This window comes from Narcine bancroftii, chromosome 4, assembly GCF_036971445.1.
Source record: "Narcine bancroftii isolate sNarBan1 chromosome 4, sNarBan1.hap1, whole genome shotgun sequence".
NCBI classification, from domain to species: Eukaryota; Metazoa; Chordata; class Chondrichthyes; order Torpediniformes; family Narcinidae; genus Narcine; species Narcine bancroftii.
The window spans coordinates 110,811,594-110,829,680 of record NC_091472.1 but is presented as its reverse complement, the minus strand read 5'-3'; the positions used below and the strand labels follow the sequence as shown (position 1 = coordinate 110,829,680).

Sequence of the window (18,087 nt, the reverse complement as noted above, 5' to 3'; positions counted from 1 at the left end):
ATAGAACATTGGAATATGTCGACCAATGTGTCCACAATTTCAAAAGCAACCTCCTTAAGCACCTTGAGATTGAGTCCATCAGGCGTTGTGGACTTAATTTGTTCAAGACCACGTGCTTCCAAATCAGGATTTCCATCAATTCCTCCATTACCGTTGGAATTTCTATCAATTTTTGCGATACCTATCTGACCTTTACCTGCATTTTCCCTGATGAAGACAGTTCCAAAGTATCTGTTAAACTCATCAACCATTTCCTTGCTTCCTGTAATAACTTCACCCATTTCTGTTTTTAAGGCCCTAATTTTGGTCCTAATTAATTTTTTTTCTTTACATACCTAAAGAACCTTTTACTATCCCCTTTTATATTATTGGCTAGTTTACTCTCGTATCTCAATTTTTCCTCCCGTAGAGCTTTCTTAGTGATCTTCTGTTGCTCATTGAAGGTTTCCCAATTCTCTAGCTTTCTCCTTTGCTATATTATACTTCCTCTTCTTGGCCTTGATACTGTTCTTGACTTCCTTTGTCAGCCACGGTTGCCCTTTGCTTGCCTTAGAACCTTTCTTCTTATTTGGAATGAAGTGGTCCTGTACATTCTGAAAAATGCCCAAAAATACCTGCCATTTTTGTTCCACTGTTTTCTCAGCCAGGGTATCCTTCCATTGTGTTTTGGCGAGCTGCTCCCTCATGGCTGAATAATCCCCTTTATTCAACTGAAATACTGATACTTCCAACTTACTTTCCTTCTCCCTTTCAAGTTGCAAATTAAAACTCACAATATTTTGGTCACTATTACCTAATGTGCACACACGTTGCAGCAACAAGACACCAGTGGTGGAAAGCATGAACGTTCAGTGTGGTAATCAAGGAAGCTGTTTATTTTATCTTGAAGCAATTATCTTTTATTTGGCATTACACCCAACTTTGACTCTGAGAGATTGTGAAGAATCCTTCTCAAAGCTATCTGACCTTAGAAATGTTTTTACATTTTATATCTGCTATATTAGGGCATATAAACCTAATTCTAATTATTGGGTTCACCCAGACCAAATCACAGTGCAGACTAAGGTCAAGCAAGGCTGTGTCATCATTCTCAATCCTTTTTACTGCAATAATGAAAAGCTCCAAAAAGTTTACGGCAGGAGAGGATGAATGGGAAACTGTTCAACTCTCTGACTTTCCCCAAACCCCAAATCTCAGAAGGCACGTCTGAGCAAAATGGACATCAATGATGAAATAAGCCACTGCCTCAAGTGCACAGTACAATCTTTGGAAACTGCCTGATGAAAATGCTTCAAGGATTCAGAAACTAATTGCCATCAAGGCTGTATTCTTATATTGGTAATTTTATTTCAAGAAGGAAAGCAGCAGTTTAAATAGTATCTGAAGTCTATAGTCCAGTAAGAAGTGTGTGACCAAAAGATCAGGTGATAGGTGGTTAAAGCAACAGGGATCCAGCAACTTCCTCATATCTACAATGTGCCTTGATCTTTCAGTGCTGTCTAGATCCCCTATAACTCAAGGATCCACTCAGAAACAAGGCAGTCGGATGCAATGTTTTTGATTTTCAGAAAGTCTGATAAAGTCTTATAAGTGCATTTAGAAGAACTCCTCAACAGAGATCTGCCTGATGCATTTGTCTGACTCCATTCCACAAGAAACTATCAAGTTCTATCCTGGGTGGACAAGAGGCCATGTGCTCAAATGGAATTCTAAATTATGGCCATGAGGAATTTCTGACTCTAATTCACAGCTTCATTTCCTTCAGCTGAGAAGAGGGAAAAAAGGCATGGAGCTTATAAACATTCAAAATTAGCACACGAACATAACAAGGAGCCAAAAAGTTCAAAGTACAAAGTATTTCTTTACATGTTGTAACTTGAATGTGGAAGAGTCTCCTGGTTAGATAAACTGAGGCAACAAATCCTGACACATGGAATAGATGGTACAGTGGTAACCAGAAAGTACAATGTGATTTAGCTGGAAAGCTTTGGATATTTATAGATAGATGAGTTAAAAAGCATTATGTAGTCTTTCTTGTCATAAATTGCATAACATTGTACTACTATAGCTAGAAATTAAGCTAAAAGCAAATGGTGCTATAGTTTATTTTAAACTTTCAAATTTTAATTTTTCAAACTGACAAGACTTCACCTTTTGCAAACATGAAATCTCCCAAAATGACCATCTGTTAAACTGTCCTTTGTACCTTGAACCTTGTACCTTGTACCTTTTATTTCACTCTGACTCTCTTTGGAATTTGCAATATTGATGAAGGCATTTATAAAAATTCCTGATACATACCTATATTTATTGTAGGCTTGACTGAAAATAGACTGTTAGCAGTTGATGCTGAAGTACATCCATCAGTATCTTCATCAGAAATTAGCTGACCATCTCCAACTGGTAAGGTAAATGTGGCTGGTAAATCCAGCACACTATTGCATTCTGATAGGTTACTTGATAAAAATTCATTTGTCGACATGATGCTGTGGGAGAAAAATGAACAATTATTTCAGGAGTTCCCAAAATATGATATATCCAGTAACTTGCAATATCTTCTTCCAGCTCCATGGAAACTCTACTGTTAGACACATACACACACAATTTTTATTGATACAGGAACACAACTGAACTCAATGGACTGTGAAAGATAAAGAAGCCTCAAGTCTAACACCTTGAGGTTGAAGAACAATTTTATTCCAACAGTTGTCAAGCCCTGTGATATATATCTCTGAGGCCAACGTCAGAACAAGCTTCAAGAGGGTGAACCCTTCACAAGGCATCAGAACCTGATGGTATACTTGGCATGGTACTGAAAATGTGTGCCAACCAACTAGCCAGAGCATTCACAGACATTTTCAATCTCTCATTGCTCCAGTCAGAGGTTTCCACCTGCTTCAAAAGGGGAATCAATCATCCCAGTACCCAAGAAGAGCAGATTGAGCTGCCTTGATGACTATCGCCCAAAAGAACTCATATCTACTGCGATGAAATGCTTTGAGAAGGTGGCCATGGCCAGAATTAACTCGTACCTAAAAAAAACACACACAAATGCTGGAGAAACTCAGCAGGTCAAACAGTGCCTTTATGTAGCAAAGATGAAGATACATCACCAACATTTCAGGCTTGAGCCCTTCACCCAAGTAAAGATCTAGACCCAATTTGCTTACTGTCACAATTGCTCACAGCAGATGCAATATCACTGGCTCCACATATTGAAACAGCACTGATTTGCCACAGATTACAAACAAATAAAGAATACACTCTCTCATTTCTTTCAGTACACCACAAAGTCCATTTTCTTTTTATTATTCTCTGGACAAAACATTGCATTATTCAACTTCCCAAACACCACCAAGCTAAACACCTCTGACCTTCTCATTGGCTCCCTACCACACGGGTGATCCTGACACTCTCACTCTCCTCCCGACAAAGGTAAATAGGTGACCGTGACAATATCTCTACTCAGCTCTGGATCACCTAGACAACAGTAACACGTACATCAGGTGAGTCTTCATCAACTGCAGCTCAGCTTTCAATGCCATCATACCTTTTCTACTGGTCAATAATATCCAAAACCTGGCCTCTGCATTCCCCACTGCATCGGGATCCTTGACTGTGGTTGGAAGACCTCAGTCAGTACAAATTGGTAACTATGTGTCCTCCTCACTAGCAATCAACACAGCCCACTGGTCCACACCTATGACTGTGAGGCTAGGCACAATTCGAATGGCATCTACAAATTATCAGTTGTTTGCAGAATCACAGATGGCAATGAGAAAGGCTACAGCAGTGGTGGGGGGGAATAGATCAGCTAGTTGAGTGAGGTCACAAAAACGTTAGAAAAACTAAGGAGCTGATTGTGGACTTAAAGAGGGGGAATCAGGAGAACACAAACCAGTTCTCATGGAGGGGTCAGCAGTGGAGAGGGTAAGGAACTTCCTGGGTGTTAACATCTCTGAAGATCTGTCCTGAAGCTTCCAAGTTGATGCAATCACAAAGAAGGCTCGAAAGGAGTTGAAGAGATTTGGTACATCACCAAAGACTTGCAAATTTCTACAGGTATAATGTGGAGAGCATTTTGACTGGTTCATTGCATCATTGTCTGGTATGGAGAGGGCCAATGCTCAGGACAGGAAAAGTCTATAGAAAATAGTTAACTCAGCCAGCGCCATAATGGACACCAGTCTTCACTCCATTGAGGACATTTACAAGAGGCAGTGTCTTAAGAAAATGGGTTCTATCTTCAAGGACTACCCAGTGCTTTCTTCACACTGCTACCATCAGGAAGGAGCCCAAAGACAAACACCCTGTGGCACTAAAACAACTTCTTCTCCTCTGTTATCAGATTTCTGAACGGACAATGAACCACAGACATGACCTTACTTTCTCTTCTTTTGTAATTTTTTTTAAAGTGTAATTTATTTCAATTTTGCTGCCACAAAACAACGAATTTCATGCCATGTTCACGTCAATAAATTCTGATTCTGATTCTGCAGCACCCTGTGTTACTCCAACCTGAACCATAAACTAGTCTGGACAACCAAAAGATCTGTTCACTTTTTTTCTTGCACCAACTACAACTGTAATTATTTATCTATCTATCCATTTATAGTTATTATCACTTTTTTCCGTCTTGGCATATTATGATAATTTAATGTATACTATTTTTGTCGCTGTATCTTCCATTCCTGAGTGGGTGCAGCAAGTAAGAATGTTGGTGCAGCATCTGTACCTCGCAATTATGTTCATGGCAATAAAATCTCATCACTCATTACAGTGTCGAAATCCACTAGCAAAGATGGAGAACCATGTGTATGGACTGATGTTTCTATGAAAAGACAGGGAGTTGGATGAAACGTGCTTGAGTACTTGTTGCAGAGGGGATGTGTATGCAGAGGGGGCTTAGTTCAAATTTTGGCAAGCATTCCTTCAGTGACAGCATCATAAATCCTATGTCATAGTTTTTGATGTCCCACTTAATGTTTATTAATTATTCAATAAACAAAAGAGTCTGGAAAAACAACCAACTGAAAAACCTCACAAAGATAAGCGTATACAGAGCTGTTGTCATACCCACACTCCTGTTCGGCTCCGAATCATGGGTCCTCTACCGGCACCACCTACGGCTCCTAGAACGCTTCCACCAGCGTTGTCTCCGCTCCATCCTCAACATCCATTGGAGCGCTTACACCCCTAACGTCGAAGTACTCGAGATGGCAGAGGTCGACAGCATCGAGTCCACGCTTATGAAGATCCAGCTGCGCTGGATGGGTCACGTCTCCAGAATGGAGGACCATCGCCTTCCCAAGATCGTATTATATGGCGAGCTCTCCACTGGCCACCGTGACAGAGGTGCACCAAAGAAAAGGTACAAGGACTGCCTAAAGAAATCTCTTGGTGCCTGCCACATTGACCACCGCCAGTGGGCTGATAACGCCTCAAACCGTGCATCTTGGCGCCTCACAGTTTGGCGGGCAGCAACCTCCTTTGAAGAAGACCGCAGAGCCCACCTCACTGACAAAAGGCAAAGGAGGAAAAACCCAACACCCAACTCCAACCAACCAATTTTCCCTTGCAACCGCTGCAATCGTGTCTGCCTGTCCCGCATCGGACTTGTCAGCCACAAACGAGCCTGCAGCTGACGTGGACTTTTTACCCCCTCCATAAATCTTCGTCCGTGAAGCCAAGCCAAAGAAAAAAGAAACATGGCTTAAAATGAAATGGGAGATGTTTCAGTGGATCATTGTGGAACTTCTTCGTGCAGAGAGCAGCGAGAATGTGGAACGAGCTGCCAGATGAAGCGGTGAATCCAGGCTTGATTTTGACAATGAGGAAAAGTTTTGGTAGATACATGGATTGGAGGATATGGAGGGCTATAGTGTGGGTGTAGGCCAATGGGATTGGCAAAAGTACAGTTCAGTGTAGACTGGATGGGCTGAAAGCCTAGTTCTGTGCAGTAGTTATATGATTCTATGGTTCAGGCCCTTCCAGCCTAATGGCCTGCATCACCCAAATACACCTATATTACCAATGTCTATGGAAAGTGGGAGAAAACTGGAGCACCCAGAGGACACCCATGCAGTCACAGGTAGAACATTCAAGCTCCTTATAGACAACGGTGGATTTTAACCCAGATGTCTAGCACTGTAATAACATTGCGCTAACGGTGACGCTAATCGTGCCACTAAATTATTTGGTCATCATCTCATTTCTGTTTGTGAAATCTTGCTCTGAATCTTGATGCTTGATTGACATTGTGTTTTGGATATTGTGTGAATTAAAATGGAATTTTATTAGCAAATGTTTCAGAAAGTCCCCAAGTTTAATCTTTCCTGACATTCAGCAGGTGGCATGTCAAAGGGAAAGAAATCTCATTCTCATAAAGACTTCTGTTATATTTCAATGGTTAGCAGTTTTCACTATTTTTTGTTTTTAATCACAAAAAACACATCAGTCATGGCAAGACGTGCCAAAATCCTCAATCAAGCCTCAGCTATTCCAAGGGCTTTCTGGCTGCTATCTATATCTTCTAAGACCTTCTGTTGCCATTTCTCACTCACAGATGGCTACAAACCTCTAGACATTTGTTTGAAATTCTTAAAGCCTTTCAGAAGTCTGATCCTTCCCAAACCCTGTAAATTCTCCTCATTTTACAACTGCTTATTCCATTTACTTATTCCTCTACCCCACTCTCATCACAAGTGAATCAAGGAATAGGACTCCTAGTCAACAAAAACAACTCAGATTACAAAGTGATGGGACTGATGCACCTCATATATCAAATGAGATCACTCTTTTTTATTTGGCCATGAATTAAAAGTTCTTGTTTCCTTTAGCAACTTGTTTCTGTGGTGTTACCTTTCTGAAAAAGGACATAAAAAGTTTTACCTTGTCACAGCCAGGTCTTGTCTTGTATTTATAATGACACAGAAGGCAACTCAGCCCATCAAATCCTGTTGACTCCCTGAAAACAATTCCAACACACATTCCCTCTCTCCTTACTTCCCTGAATCCCTGCAAGCTTGTTCTGCCTCGCACCGACCCATCAGCTAATCTGAATCTCTCTGACACAGACATGCATTTATAATAGCTAAAATTAATGTTCTCTTTATTAAATTCTTTATACAACTGTCAAAATTAACAACTGAAAATGACATCAGCAATAAAATATTTGCTGTAGTAACTAAAGTTCTACTGTTCTCATCCTATAACTACATGACTCAAAATTCTGTTTGTTGCTATGCTTTGATCAGTGCAGGGTTTTATCTACAGAGATCCTGATGCATTCAGACCACAACTGTATTCTGTTTTGAAAATTTTATTTATTAAATCATGCTTAAGCATATAATAATAGATACAATTTAAAAAAACAAAATACATACATGACATTTTTTATTTAATTTAAAAAACCCTACAGCCCCCCCACGCCCCTACCATAACTCATCCCCTCCTCTCCACCCCCCCATCTAAACTACCCCCAAAGGAAGAAGAAAAGAAAGAAGAGGAGATCACATAACAAAACTCAATCAATTATTTGCCATGGTTCGGAGCAACACCATTTATGTGTGGAAAGAAGATTAATAATTCAGCCCCATATATTCCAAATATGGGCTTCAAGTTTTAACAAAAAAGGAAAAATTATTATGTAAATTTTATGTTATCTTTTCCACTGGAATACAAGATCTCATTTCCAAATTCCATCACTGAATACTCAAGTTAGTCTCATTTTTCCAGGTAATTGCCAAACAATGTTGAGCCACAGCTACAGCCAATCTTAAAAAAAAGCAATTTGAAATTTATTTAATTTTAACTCCAAACTCAATTTCTTAATATAACCCAACAAAATTACTAAAGGATCAAATGGAATTTTCAATTTAAAAATAGCTTCTAAGATTTCCTTAAATCTATTCCAAAAATGTTTCACCGTCTCACATAGCCAAGTAGAATGTAAAAAGGAACCAACTTCCTTATGAAATCTAAAACATAAATCTGAAGAAATAAACTTATATTTCCTTAATTTCTCCAGGGTTAAATATAATTGATGAAGAAAATTATAATGAACCAATTGAAACCTTACATTTACAATTTTTGTCATACTATCCTCAGATTCATCCAATCATCCTGAGAAATAGATATAGACAAATCTTATTTACCATTTTAATCTAGATTTATAAACATCCATTTTAAGCATTTCATTCTGAAATAAAGCATACATCTCAGATATAAATCCTTTCTTGCCACCATTATAAGTAAAATTTCAAATTTAGACTGTCTAGGTAACTGTAAAGTACGCCAAAAATTATCCAACAATAAGGCTTTAATTTGATAATAAGGAAAAAGAGTATTTGAAGATACGTCATATTTCTCTTTCATTCGTTGAAATGAAATAAGATATCCAGTTTCATAACAATCTTCTACCAATTTAATATCTTTCTGATGCCACAACTTCAAAAGTTGATTATTAAGTATAAAAGGAAAAAGCTTATTTTGAAACAAAGGGGTTTTACCCAAAGTTTTTACCTTGAGTACCTATAATTTCATTTTTTTTACTCCATAAATCCATTAAATGTTTCAACACAGGTAAATTATAATTAATTAATAATTGAGAATTACATCTATAAATAAACTGATCCAACTTCTTCTTACCAATCTGAGATAATTCAATATTAGCCCATATCAAAGGTTTATCCACTTCAAACATCCTATTAATAAATTTCAACTATGCTGATTCATAATAATTTTGAAAGTTAGGAAGTTGCAAACCTCCTTATCATTTTATCTTTCCATTAAAAACCTCCCCACCAAAAGCATTTAGATCTTTAAAAAGTTCTTGAAAAATCTTGCAAGGAATAGAATGAAAAAAATATTGAATGCGAGGAAAGATATTCATTTTAATACAATTAACACGTCCTATTAATGTTATAGGTAAATCTTTCCACTGATTCAAATCATATTTAATTTTAGACAGTAAAGGAAAGTAATTCAATTCATATAAATGATTTTAATTACTATCTACCTTAATACCTAAATACTTAATCTGATCCATCCATTTAAATTTCACAATATGCCTACACAAAGAATAGTCCATTTCAGCTAAAGGCATAATAATTCACTTTTTTCTCAGTTACTTTTATAACCCAATATTTCACCATATGCTCCAATCTATCATGCAGACTCCCCAAAGATTCCAAAGGTTGTGTTAAATATATCAAAACATCATCTACAAACAAATTTATTTTAAATTCATCAGATTTTACCTTAATACCTTTAAGATTACTATCTTATCTAATCATTCGAGTCAAAGATTCAATAACCAATGCAAATAGAGCTGGTGACAAAGGGAAGCCTTGCCTAGTCGATCTAGTTAACATAAAAGATGAAGATATCTGTTCATTTGTCACAACTCTAGCATTAGGGCTTCTATATAAAGCCTTAATCCAACCAGTAAAAAAAGTCTCAAAATTAAATTTCTCCAGAACTTTAAATTAAAAAAACTCCATTCTACTCTATCAAAGGCCTTCTCTGCATAGAGAGAAATAACCATTGGTAGGTTAGATTGCTCTCAAGAAGCCTTAATTAAAGAAATCAACTTTACAATATTGTCTGCTGAATATCAATTTTTAATAAAGCCCATTTGGTCCACATGGATTAAATCTGGTAAATATTTAGCTAACCTGTTAGCTCGAACCTTTGCCACAATTTTATAATCAACAGTCAGTAAAGAAATAGGTCTGTAAGACCCAGGTTTTAATGGGTCTCTATCTTTCTTAAGAATAATATAATAATTGCTTAAGAAAAGGAATCCGGAAAAGAACGAACCTCTGTCACCTGTTTCAATTCATCCATCAATAAAGGAATTAATAAATCCTGAAATTCTTTATAAAATGCAGGAGTAAAACCATCATCTCCTGGTATCTTCTCACAAGGTATAGATCGAAATGCATCTATTACGTCTTTAACAGTAAAGGAAGCATACAAATCCTTAACATCGTTATCATTCAAAAAAGGTAAATCCAAATCTGATATTAAAAATAATCAATTTTGTCTTCATCTTCCAATACTTCAAACGTATAAAATGTTTCATAAAATTTATAATACAGATCATTAATTTACTGAGGTTTATATGTAATAATTGAATTATATCTAATAGCATTTATTGTTCTAGAAGCTTGATTTGTTTTTAACTCCCATGGTAATACTTTGCGAGCTCTCTCACACAATTCGTAATATCGCTGTCTATTTCTCTGTAATAACATCTCAAATTTATGTTTTTAACAAATTATATCGTAATTTCATATTAACTAAGCACACTTTCTTAGCTTCCTTAGAATTTTGTTGTAGATTCTTTTCTAAAATTTCTTTCTCCTGCTCCAATTTAGTAATCTCAGCTATACGTTGTTTCTTAATTTTAACAGGATAACTAATAATTTGCCCCCGTAAATAAGCTTTTAAGGCATCCCATAAAAACAAATTTACTATCAACTGAACCTATATTTATTTTTTAAAAAAGCTGTATTTGATCCCTTGAAAATTTACAAAATTCAGCATTTTTCAACAGTAAAAGAATTAAATCTCCAACGATAAACATTCTCAATTCTCTCCGAACCAGTATACATAATTAATAAAAAATAATGATCAGACAAAATCCTACTCTTCAATACTTGGCCTTATAATTGTGCTGATACTAAAAATAGATCTATTCTAGAATAAGCATCATGACGAAATGAATAAAATGAAAAGTTCTTCTCTTTAGGATTTAACCTTCTCCATATATCTGTCAAATTCATATCTTTCATTAATACCATTAACTGTTTAGCCATTTTGGTTCTAATTACCAATTTTGGAGATTTACCTAACAATGGGTCCAGACAACAATTAAAATCACCTCCTACCATGATTATATCATACATCTGATTTAAATTAAGAAAAGAATCCAACATAAATTGCTCACCATCTATACTAGGAGCATAAATATTCATTAAAGTCCAATACTCGAAAAACATTTTGCAATTAACAATCAACAGCCTACCAGCTGACTCAAAAACTGATTCCAATTTAAAAGATAACTTTTTATTAATCAAAATAGCAACTCCTCTTGCTTTCGAATTAAAAGAGGATGCTATAACTTGCCCAACCCAATCTTTTTTTAATTTCTATGTTCCTTTTCAGTCAAATATGTCTCTTGCAAAAAAGCAACATCAACCTTCATTTTTTTTAATATACACCAAAATACACTTTTTCTCTTAATTGAACTATTAAGCCCATTAACATTAAAAGTAACAAATTTTAAATTATCCATGAAGACGTTTCTATAAACATCCCACCAGAAATGGTGAAGCACCTCCCCATGGCAACAACACATAAAAACAAAGATCTATTGGTGCTGGAGGTGGATGGGGGGAGAAGGGGGGAGCGACGAGCCGCGGCTCGGCACTGCACCAGCGTTTGAGATGGGAATGAAGTGAGTTCTCGGGGGGGGGGGCATCAAAACCCCTTCGCAATGGAGACCATGCAGCAAGCTCGCATTTCGGGAGATTCCCTTTTCCAGACACACACGCTTGATGGCAATTTAACTCTAGCAGATCTCCTGTCACCAAATGGCATGAAGCTCAGCTCCACGGCGACAGCTGGAGACGTGGCCATTCGAGCTGTCAGAAAAAAAAAACAAAGATCTCCTCAAAGAAAAAAGTAAGAAAAAAAAGAAAGAAAAAAAACCCCCATAAAAAAATCCAAAAAAAAAACAAAAAAAAAATACTATATTAGTATTACCCCACTCAATTATACGGGAGTGATTAATGCCACAAAGTGGCCAATGACTTTGGAAGGATCGATAGCTGAACCACCTCCCCCAAATAGTACAACAAAAAGTAATACATAAAAATCATTTCAAGTATGGAATACTTCTTCCAAATCTTGATTAACCTGGTCATCATCAATTACAATATCAATCAACTGTTGAGATTCCATTTCTCGCTTCCCATTCTTCCTTTTCGGAACCAAAACAGTCTGTTGAGGAAACCTTTCTTGACTTTGCACCTGCTTATTATCAGGTAAAGAATCAGCAAATGTAAGGGCTTCAGCATCGTCATTAAAACACTGAGATTGATAATCTCCATAAAAAAATTTAAGTACAGCAGGATACCGAAAAGCAAATTTGTTTCCTTTCTTCCTCAAAACAGCCTTAGCCGAATTAAATTCTTTGTGGTGTTTAATTACAACTTGACTCAAATTAGCATAAAAAATACTTATTTTTAACCACTAAAGGGCCCTGATTACTTCTCGCATTTTGAACAGCAAGTCTCAACTGTATTTTTCACACAGATTCATCACTTATCTTCTGACAACACATAATATTTATAGCATGTTTTTGGAGTTGATTGTGTTTACAATGCAGAGTTTGGAGAAGTGTTTAATTCAATATTGAACTGAAGTTGTATGCAAATAGGGGCTTTTCTGTCTCTCCAGATATTGTGTAACAATGTGCTTCAAGATCTCCTCATTTTCTTTCAGACTTCTAGCATCTGTGAACTTTGACTTAGTTTAAAGCCAAAGGTAAATTTATCAACGTATATTGTCCATCCTCTGAATTCTTTCAACATCACCCACTGAATATAGTTGAGCAATGTGAAAAATAACTGCCAGCAAAATCTATACATTGGTTTTGGTCTTAAACAAGCTCCAACATTCTCCCTTAATTGCAATACCAGATTTTCTGTCATTTCCGTCTTTTAATATCCATTTCCTGGACTTTCTCCATGTACTTCACCCTGCAACTTAAATATCAACCATGTTACTCTCATCCACAGATGCTGCACCTTCCCAAAATGGAAATAACTCTTTGTTCCTCAAAGATATGACAGTAAGCAGCAATGACTAATGTTTAAATAATTCATGTATTTTATATCCCTTATGAGCATAACCCAAAAGGAAAAGTGGTTCATCTGTGGTTATCTAAAGAACTGAAAGGTAATATTAGATCAAAGGAAAGGCTGTAATGTTGTCAATGACAAGAAATTCAAAGATTGGGATTTTTTTTTCAGATTTTAGTAAAATAGGGCCAAGGCATTGTCATAGTAAGGAAAAGTAGAATACAAAAGTAATCTCGAGAAACATTCAAACACATAAAATTTCAACACAAGATTAGCTAAAATTGTCATGAATGGAGAGGCTAAATTGGAGATTAAAGGAATAACCAAGGTACAGGAAATTTCCCAGAAAATGTAGAAACCTACAATTCTAGTGACATTAGCATCAGCGAAAAGTTAGTATTGGAGAAATTAATCCAGCTGTAAGACAATAAATTCACAGGAACTTGTCACAACCATCCTAGGGTTTTGAAGTTGACAATGCAGTTGGATGCATTTCATATTATCCTCCAAAATTCCATGGATTTTTGAATTGCGCCAGAGATTGGAATGCTAACCCACTGTTTTAAGAAAGAAGGTAAAGATAGACCCATTATCCTTGTAAGGAAATTGCTAGAATCGTTATTAAAACTATGGGTAAAAAGGATCTTAGAAAGTAATGATAGGATTTTTGGACAAGCAAAGTGGCAAAGAGTGACATTTGTATTGTATATTTTGACCCTCTGAAAGTTTTCATAAGGTGCCCTCGTTGATAATTGAACAAAATGAATGTGTCATACATGGAGGTAACATACTGATGTATAATTGAGGCTGGTGAACAGGGATTAAAAACAGAGAACTGGCATAAAAGCTATTTTTGGATTTGGGAAGTGGTGATGTGAGGTATTGCCAAGATTGGTGCTGTGTATAATTTACATCAATATTTGGACAAGGGGATCAGGTGCAATATATCCATGTTTGTTGATTGTCAGCTATGTGGCAATGTCACAGAGAAAAGGAAAAAGGGAAGATATCAACTTCAAATGATGAAGGATCAAAAAATGCTGATGTTCAGGAAGGACATTTATGTCAGTTATAATAATTATTGAATGTTAGCATGCAGGTAAATCAAGCAATTATGGAGAACCAAAGGAAGATTTGAATATGTGCAAAGACATGTTGCTCCAATAATACAAGACCCAGGTGAAACCATGTATGGAACATTGTGAACAGACCTGATTTCCCAAAGAAAGACAGAGTTGTGAAAGACAGAGTGCAACAAAGGTTCATACTTACAATGGTGAGTTTATTGAGCAAGGAGGCATTAAGCAGACTGGGTAAATTATCTCTTGAGTTTAGAAGAATGAGAAAAGAAAATCTTGAAATTATGTTTCCCTTGGCAAGAATATGTGGAACCAGACTTTTGAGACTAAGATTTCCAAAACTGATTCACACAGAGAACAGTGAACCTTAGAAATTCTCTACCCAAGAGGGAGATTAATTTGCTGATTATTATTATTTTTTAAAATTTATTTTGATTATACATACAGAACGGTAACAGGCCAATTCGGCCCTACAAGTCCGTGCTGCACATTTTACATCCAATTTACTTACACGTTTACCTGCACGTTTTTGAAGGGTGGGAAGAAACCGGAGCCCCTGGGGAAAACCCATGCAGACACAGGGAGAACGTACAAACTCCTTACAGATAGCGTGGGATTCAAACCTAGGTCCGGTCCCAATCACTGGTGCTGTAAAGGTGTTGTGCTGACCACTACGCCAACCGTGCCATCCAAGAAAAAGTAACACTTTTTTATGCATCAAGGGAATCGACCACAGGCAGCCAAATGGCCTCCTCCTGCTTCTACATCATATGTTTTTTATTAACTTATTGAAAACTAAGTGTTTTAAAAGGCCGATGTTGAAGCATATCAGCTCCTGTTTGAGCGGTGACATGGAAACGTTCCAGTTCGCCTATCATAGCAACAGGTCTACGGCAGATGCCATCTCACTGGCTCTACACAAAGCCCTGGAACACCTGGACAGCAAAGATTCATTCATCAGGATGCTCTTTAACTACAGTTGATCATTTAACACCATCATACCCTCAAAACTAATCAGCAAACTACAAGACCTGGGACTTAACATCCTACTGTGTAACGGAATCTTTGATTTCCTCACCTCCAGATCACAATCAGTGAGGATAGGCAAGAACATCTCCTCCACAATCTCCATCAGTACCGGAGCACCACAGGGCTGTGTTCTTAGCTCCCAGCTCTACTCACTTTATACCTACAACTGCACCAACATCTACAAATTTGCCAACGATACCACTGTAGTGGGTTGTATAACAATGTCAGCATACAGGAGCAAGACTGAAAATTTAGCTGAATGATGTACAAACAACAACCTTGGACTCAATGTCCCCCAAAATCAAGGAGATGATTGTTGCCTTAGGAAGGGAAAACCAGAGGTGTTCGATCCAGTGATCATTGCAGGATAAGAGGAGGAGGAAATTTAAGCTCTTGGAAGTCACCATCTTGGAGGATCTTTCCTGGACCCAACATACTAATGGCATCATGTGTCATTAAGACAGTGTCTCCACTTTCTAAGGAATTTGTGGAGATTTGATATGACATCGGAAACCCTGGCAAATTTCGACAGACATGTGGGGTAAAGTATGCTGACCAGCTAAATTACAGTCTGATATGAGGACATCAATACTCCTGAGTGTAAAGCCCTATAAAAGGTAGTGGACACAACCCAGGACACCACAGCAAAACCATCCCCACCATCAAGAACATCCACAGTAAACACTGCCATTGGAGAACAGCAGCAATTATCAAGGATCTGCATTACCCAGCACACATTCTGTTCTTGCTGCTACCATCAGGAAAGAGGTAGAGGTGCCACAAGACTCACACCACCAGGTTCAGGAACAGCTGCTACTGCTACACCATCAGACTCCTCAACAATAAACTCAATGAGGGACTCAATTAATGACATGCACTTTATTGATTTTTTTTCTCTATATTGCACAGTTCAGTTTGTTTACATTTCTTTATTTGTTTACATGTGGACTTTGAGTACAGCTATTTTTACTCTTCCAGAAAGTGGTAATTGTGCTTTGCCCACAGGGAAAAAGCATCTCAGGGTTATATGACAATAAGTCTGAAATCTTAATCTAATTTCCAGAATTCAGCAATATACGGTCAGGATTGCACAATGTATTATATACTTACAAAATTATGCAACCACTGTGACATTAGTATGATTAAATTTCTCATTCAGATGGAAGGGGAAATACTTAGATCTAAAACTAATATATTATGCTTAAACAGGGGTGACTACCATAGGATGAGGGAGGAATTGGGCAGAGTGGACTGGGAGCACAGGCTAATTAATGAATCAGTTGAGGAACAGTGGAAGATTTTCAAATAAATATTTTGTAATGCTCAACAAAAATATACTCCGGTCAGGAAAAAGGGCAACAATGGAGGGAAAAATCAACCGTGGTTAACAAAGAAAATAAAGGAGAGTATAAAATTGAAGGCGCAGATGTACAAAGCTGCAAAGAGCAATGGGAAACTGGAAGATTGGGATAATTTTAAGAGACAACAAGGAGTTACAAAGTGGGTAATAAGAAATGGGAAAAAGGATTATGAAAGTAAATTGGCACAAAATATAAAAACAGAAAGCAAAAAAATGTTACAAATATATAAAACAGAAGAGGGTAGCCAGAGTTAACATAGGACCCTTGGAGGATGAGAAAGGAAAACTGGTTGCAAAAAATGAGGAAATGGCCGAAGGATTGAACAAATATTTTGTGTCAGTCTTCACGGTGGAAGACACGTCCAGCATGCCCAAGTGTGGAGTTAAGGATGCGAATATTGGGGAGGGCCTTGATAAAATAGTTGTTACAAAGGAAGTAGTGATGGAGAAACTAATGGGACTAAAGCCAGACAAATCACCTGGTCCTGATGATATGCATCCAAGGGTTCTGAAGAAAATGGCAGAAGTTATAGTTGATGCATTGGTGGTCATATATACCAAAATTCCTTGGATTCTGGGCAGGTCCTGGCAGACTGGAAGACAGCAAATGTCACGCCACTTTTTAAGAAGGGATGTAGGCAGAAGACTGGAAATTATCGGCCAATTAGCTTGACGTCTGTAGTTGGGAAAATGCTTGAAGCCGTCATTAAAGACGAAATAGTGAAACTTTTGGAACATAAGGGTTCAATCAGGCAGACGCAGCATGGCTTTAGAAAGGGAAGATCTTGTTTGACAAACTTGTTAGGATTCTTTGAGGATATAATGGGTGCGGTGGATAGAGGGGAACAGGTTGATGTTGTATATTTGGATTTCCAGAAAGCGTTTGATAAGGTGCCGCACAGGAGACTTATCAGTAAGTTACAGGAAAGTGGAGTCCGGGGAAGTTTATTGGCATGGATCGAAAATTGGTTGTCTGACAGTAAGCAGAGAGTCGGGATAAGTGGGAGTTTTTCAGGTTGGCAGAGAGGTGAGGTGCCGCAGGGCTCGGTGCTAGGCCCACAACTGTTCATCATTTACATTGATGACTTGGAGGAGGGGACAAAATGTGGTGTAGCCAAGTTTGCGGATGACACCAAATTGAGTGGAAGAGCAAATTGTAATGAGGATGTGGAGAGTCTGCAGAGGGATATAGTTAAGCTAGATGAGTGGGCAAAGGTCTGGCAGATGGAGTACAATGTTAGTAAGTGTGAGGTTATCCACTTTGGCAAGAAAAATAAAAGAGCTGAATATTATTTAAAGGGTGAAAAACTACAGCATGCTGTTGTGCAGAGGGACTTGGGAGTGCTTGTGCATGAATCGCAAAAAGTTAGGTTGCAGGTGCAGCAGGTTATTAAGAAGGCAAATGGAATGTTGGCCTTCATCGCTAGAGGAATTGAATTCAGGAGTAGGGAGGTAATGTTGCAACTGTATAAGGTACTGGTGAGACCGCACCTGGAGTATTGTGTCCAGTTCTGGTCTCCATATTTGAGGAATGATATACTGGCTTTGGAGACGGTCCAGAGGAGGTTTACTAGGTTGATCCCTGGGATGAAGGGGTTGACTTATGATGAAAGATTAAATCATCTAGGATTGTATTCGCTCGAGTTCAGAGAATGAGAGGAGATCTTATAGAAACACATAGGATTATGAAGGGTACGGATAGGATAGATGTAGGAAGGTTTTTTGAGCTGGCCAGGAAAACTAAAAC

General features: G+C 37.6%; 1 protein-coding gene across 6 annotated transcripts in view; it reads right to left on the bottom strand.

Moving 5' to 3' along the window:
* Positions 1-2,388, bottom strand: part of LOC138760991 (shieldin complex subunit 1-like) — an 81,837-nt gene extending 79,449 nt beyond the window's left edge. For 3 of the 6 annotated variants that reach the window (XR_011356047.1, XR_011356048.1, XR_011356053.1), the window contains exon 1: positions 2,302-2,388. Coding sequence is in view for 1 of the 6 variants with exons in the window: in XM_069932421.1 (XP_069788522.1) it covers positions 615-686 (72 nt within the window). In the remaining 5 variants the exon portion in view is untranslated. Of the gene's footprint in view, positions 1-614; positions 743-2,301 lie in introns of those variants that run through there. The other 3 variants (XR_011356049.1, XR_011356051.1, XM_069932421.1) reach the window with 2 other exon arrangements.
* Between the last annotated feature and the right edge of the window lie 15,699 nt (positions 2,389-18,087).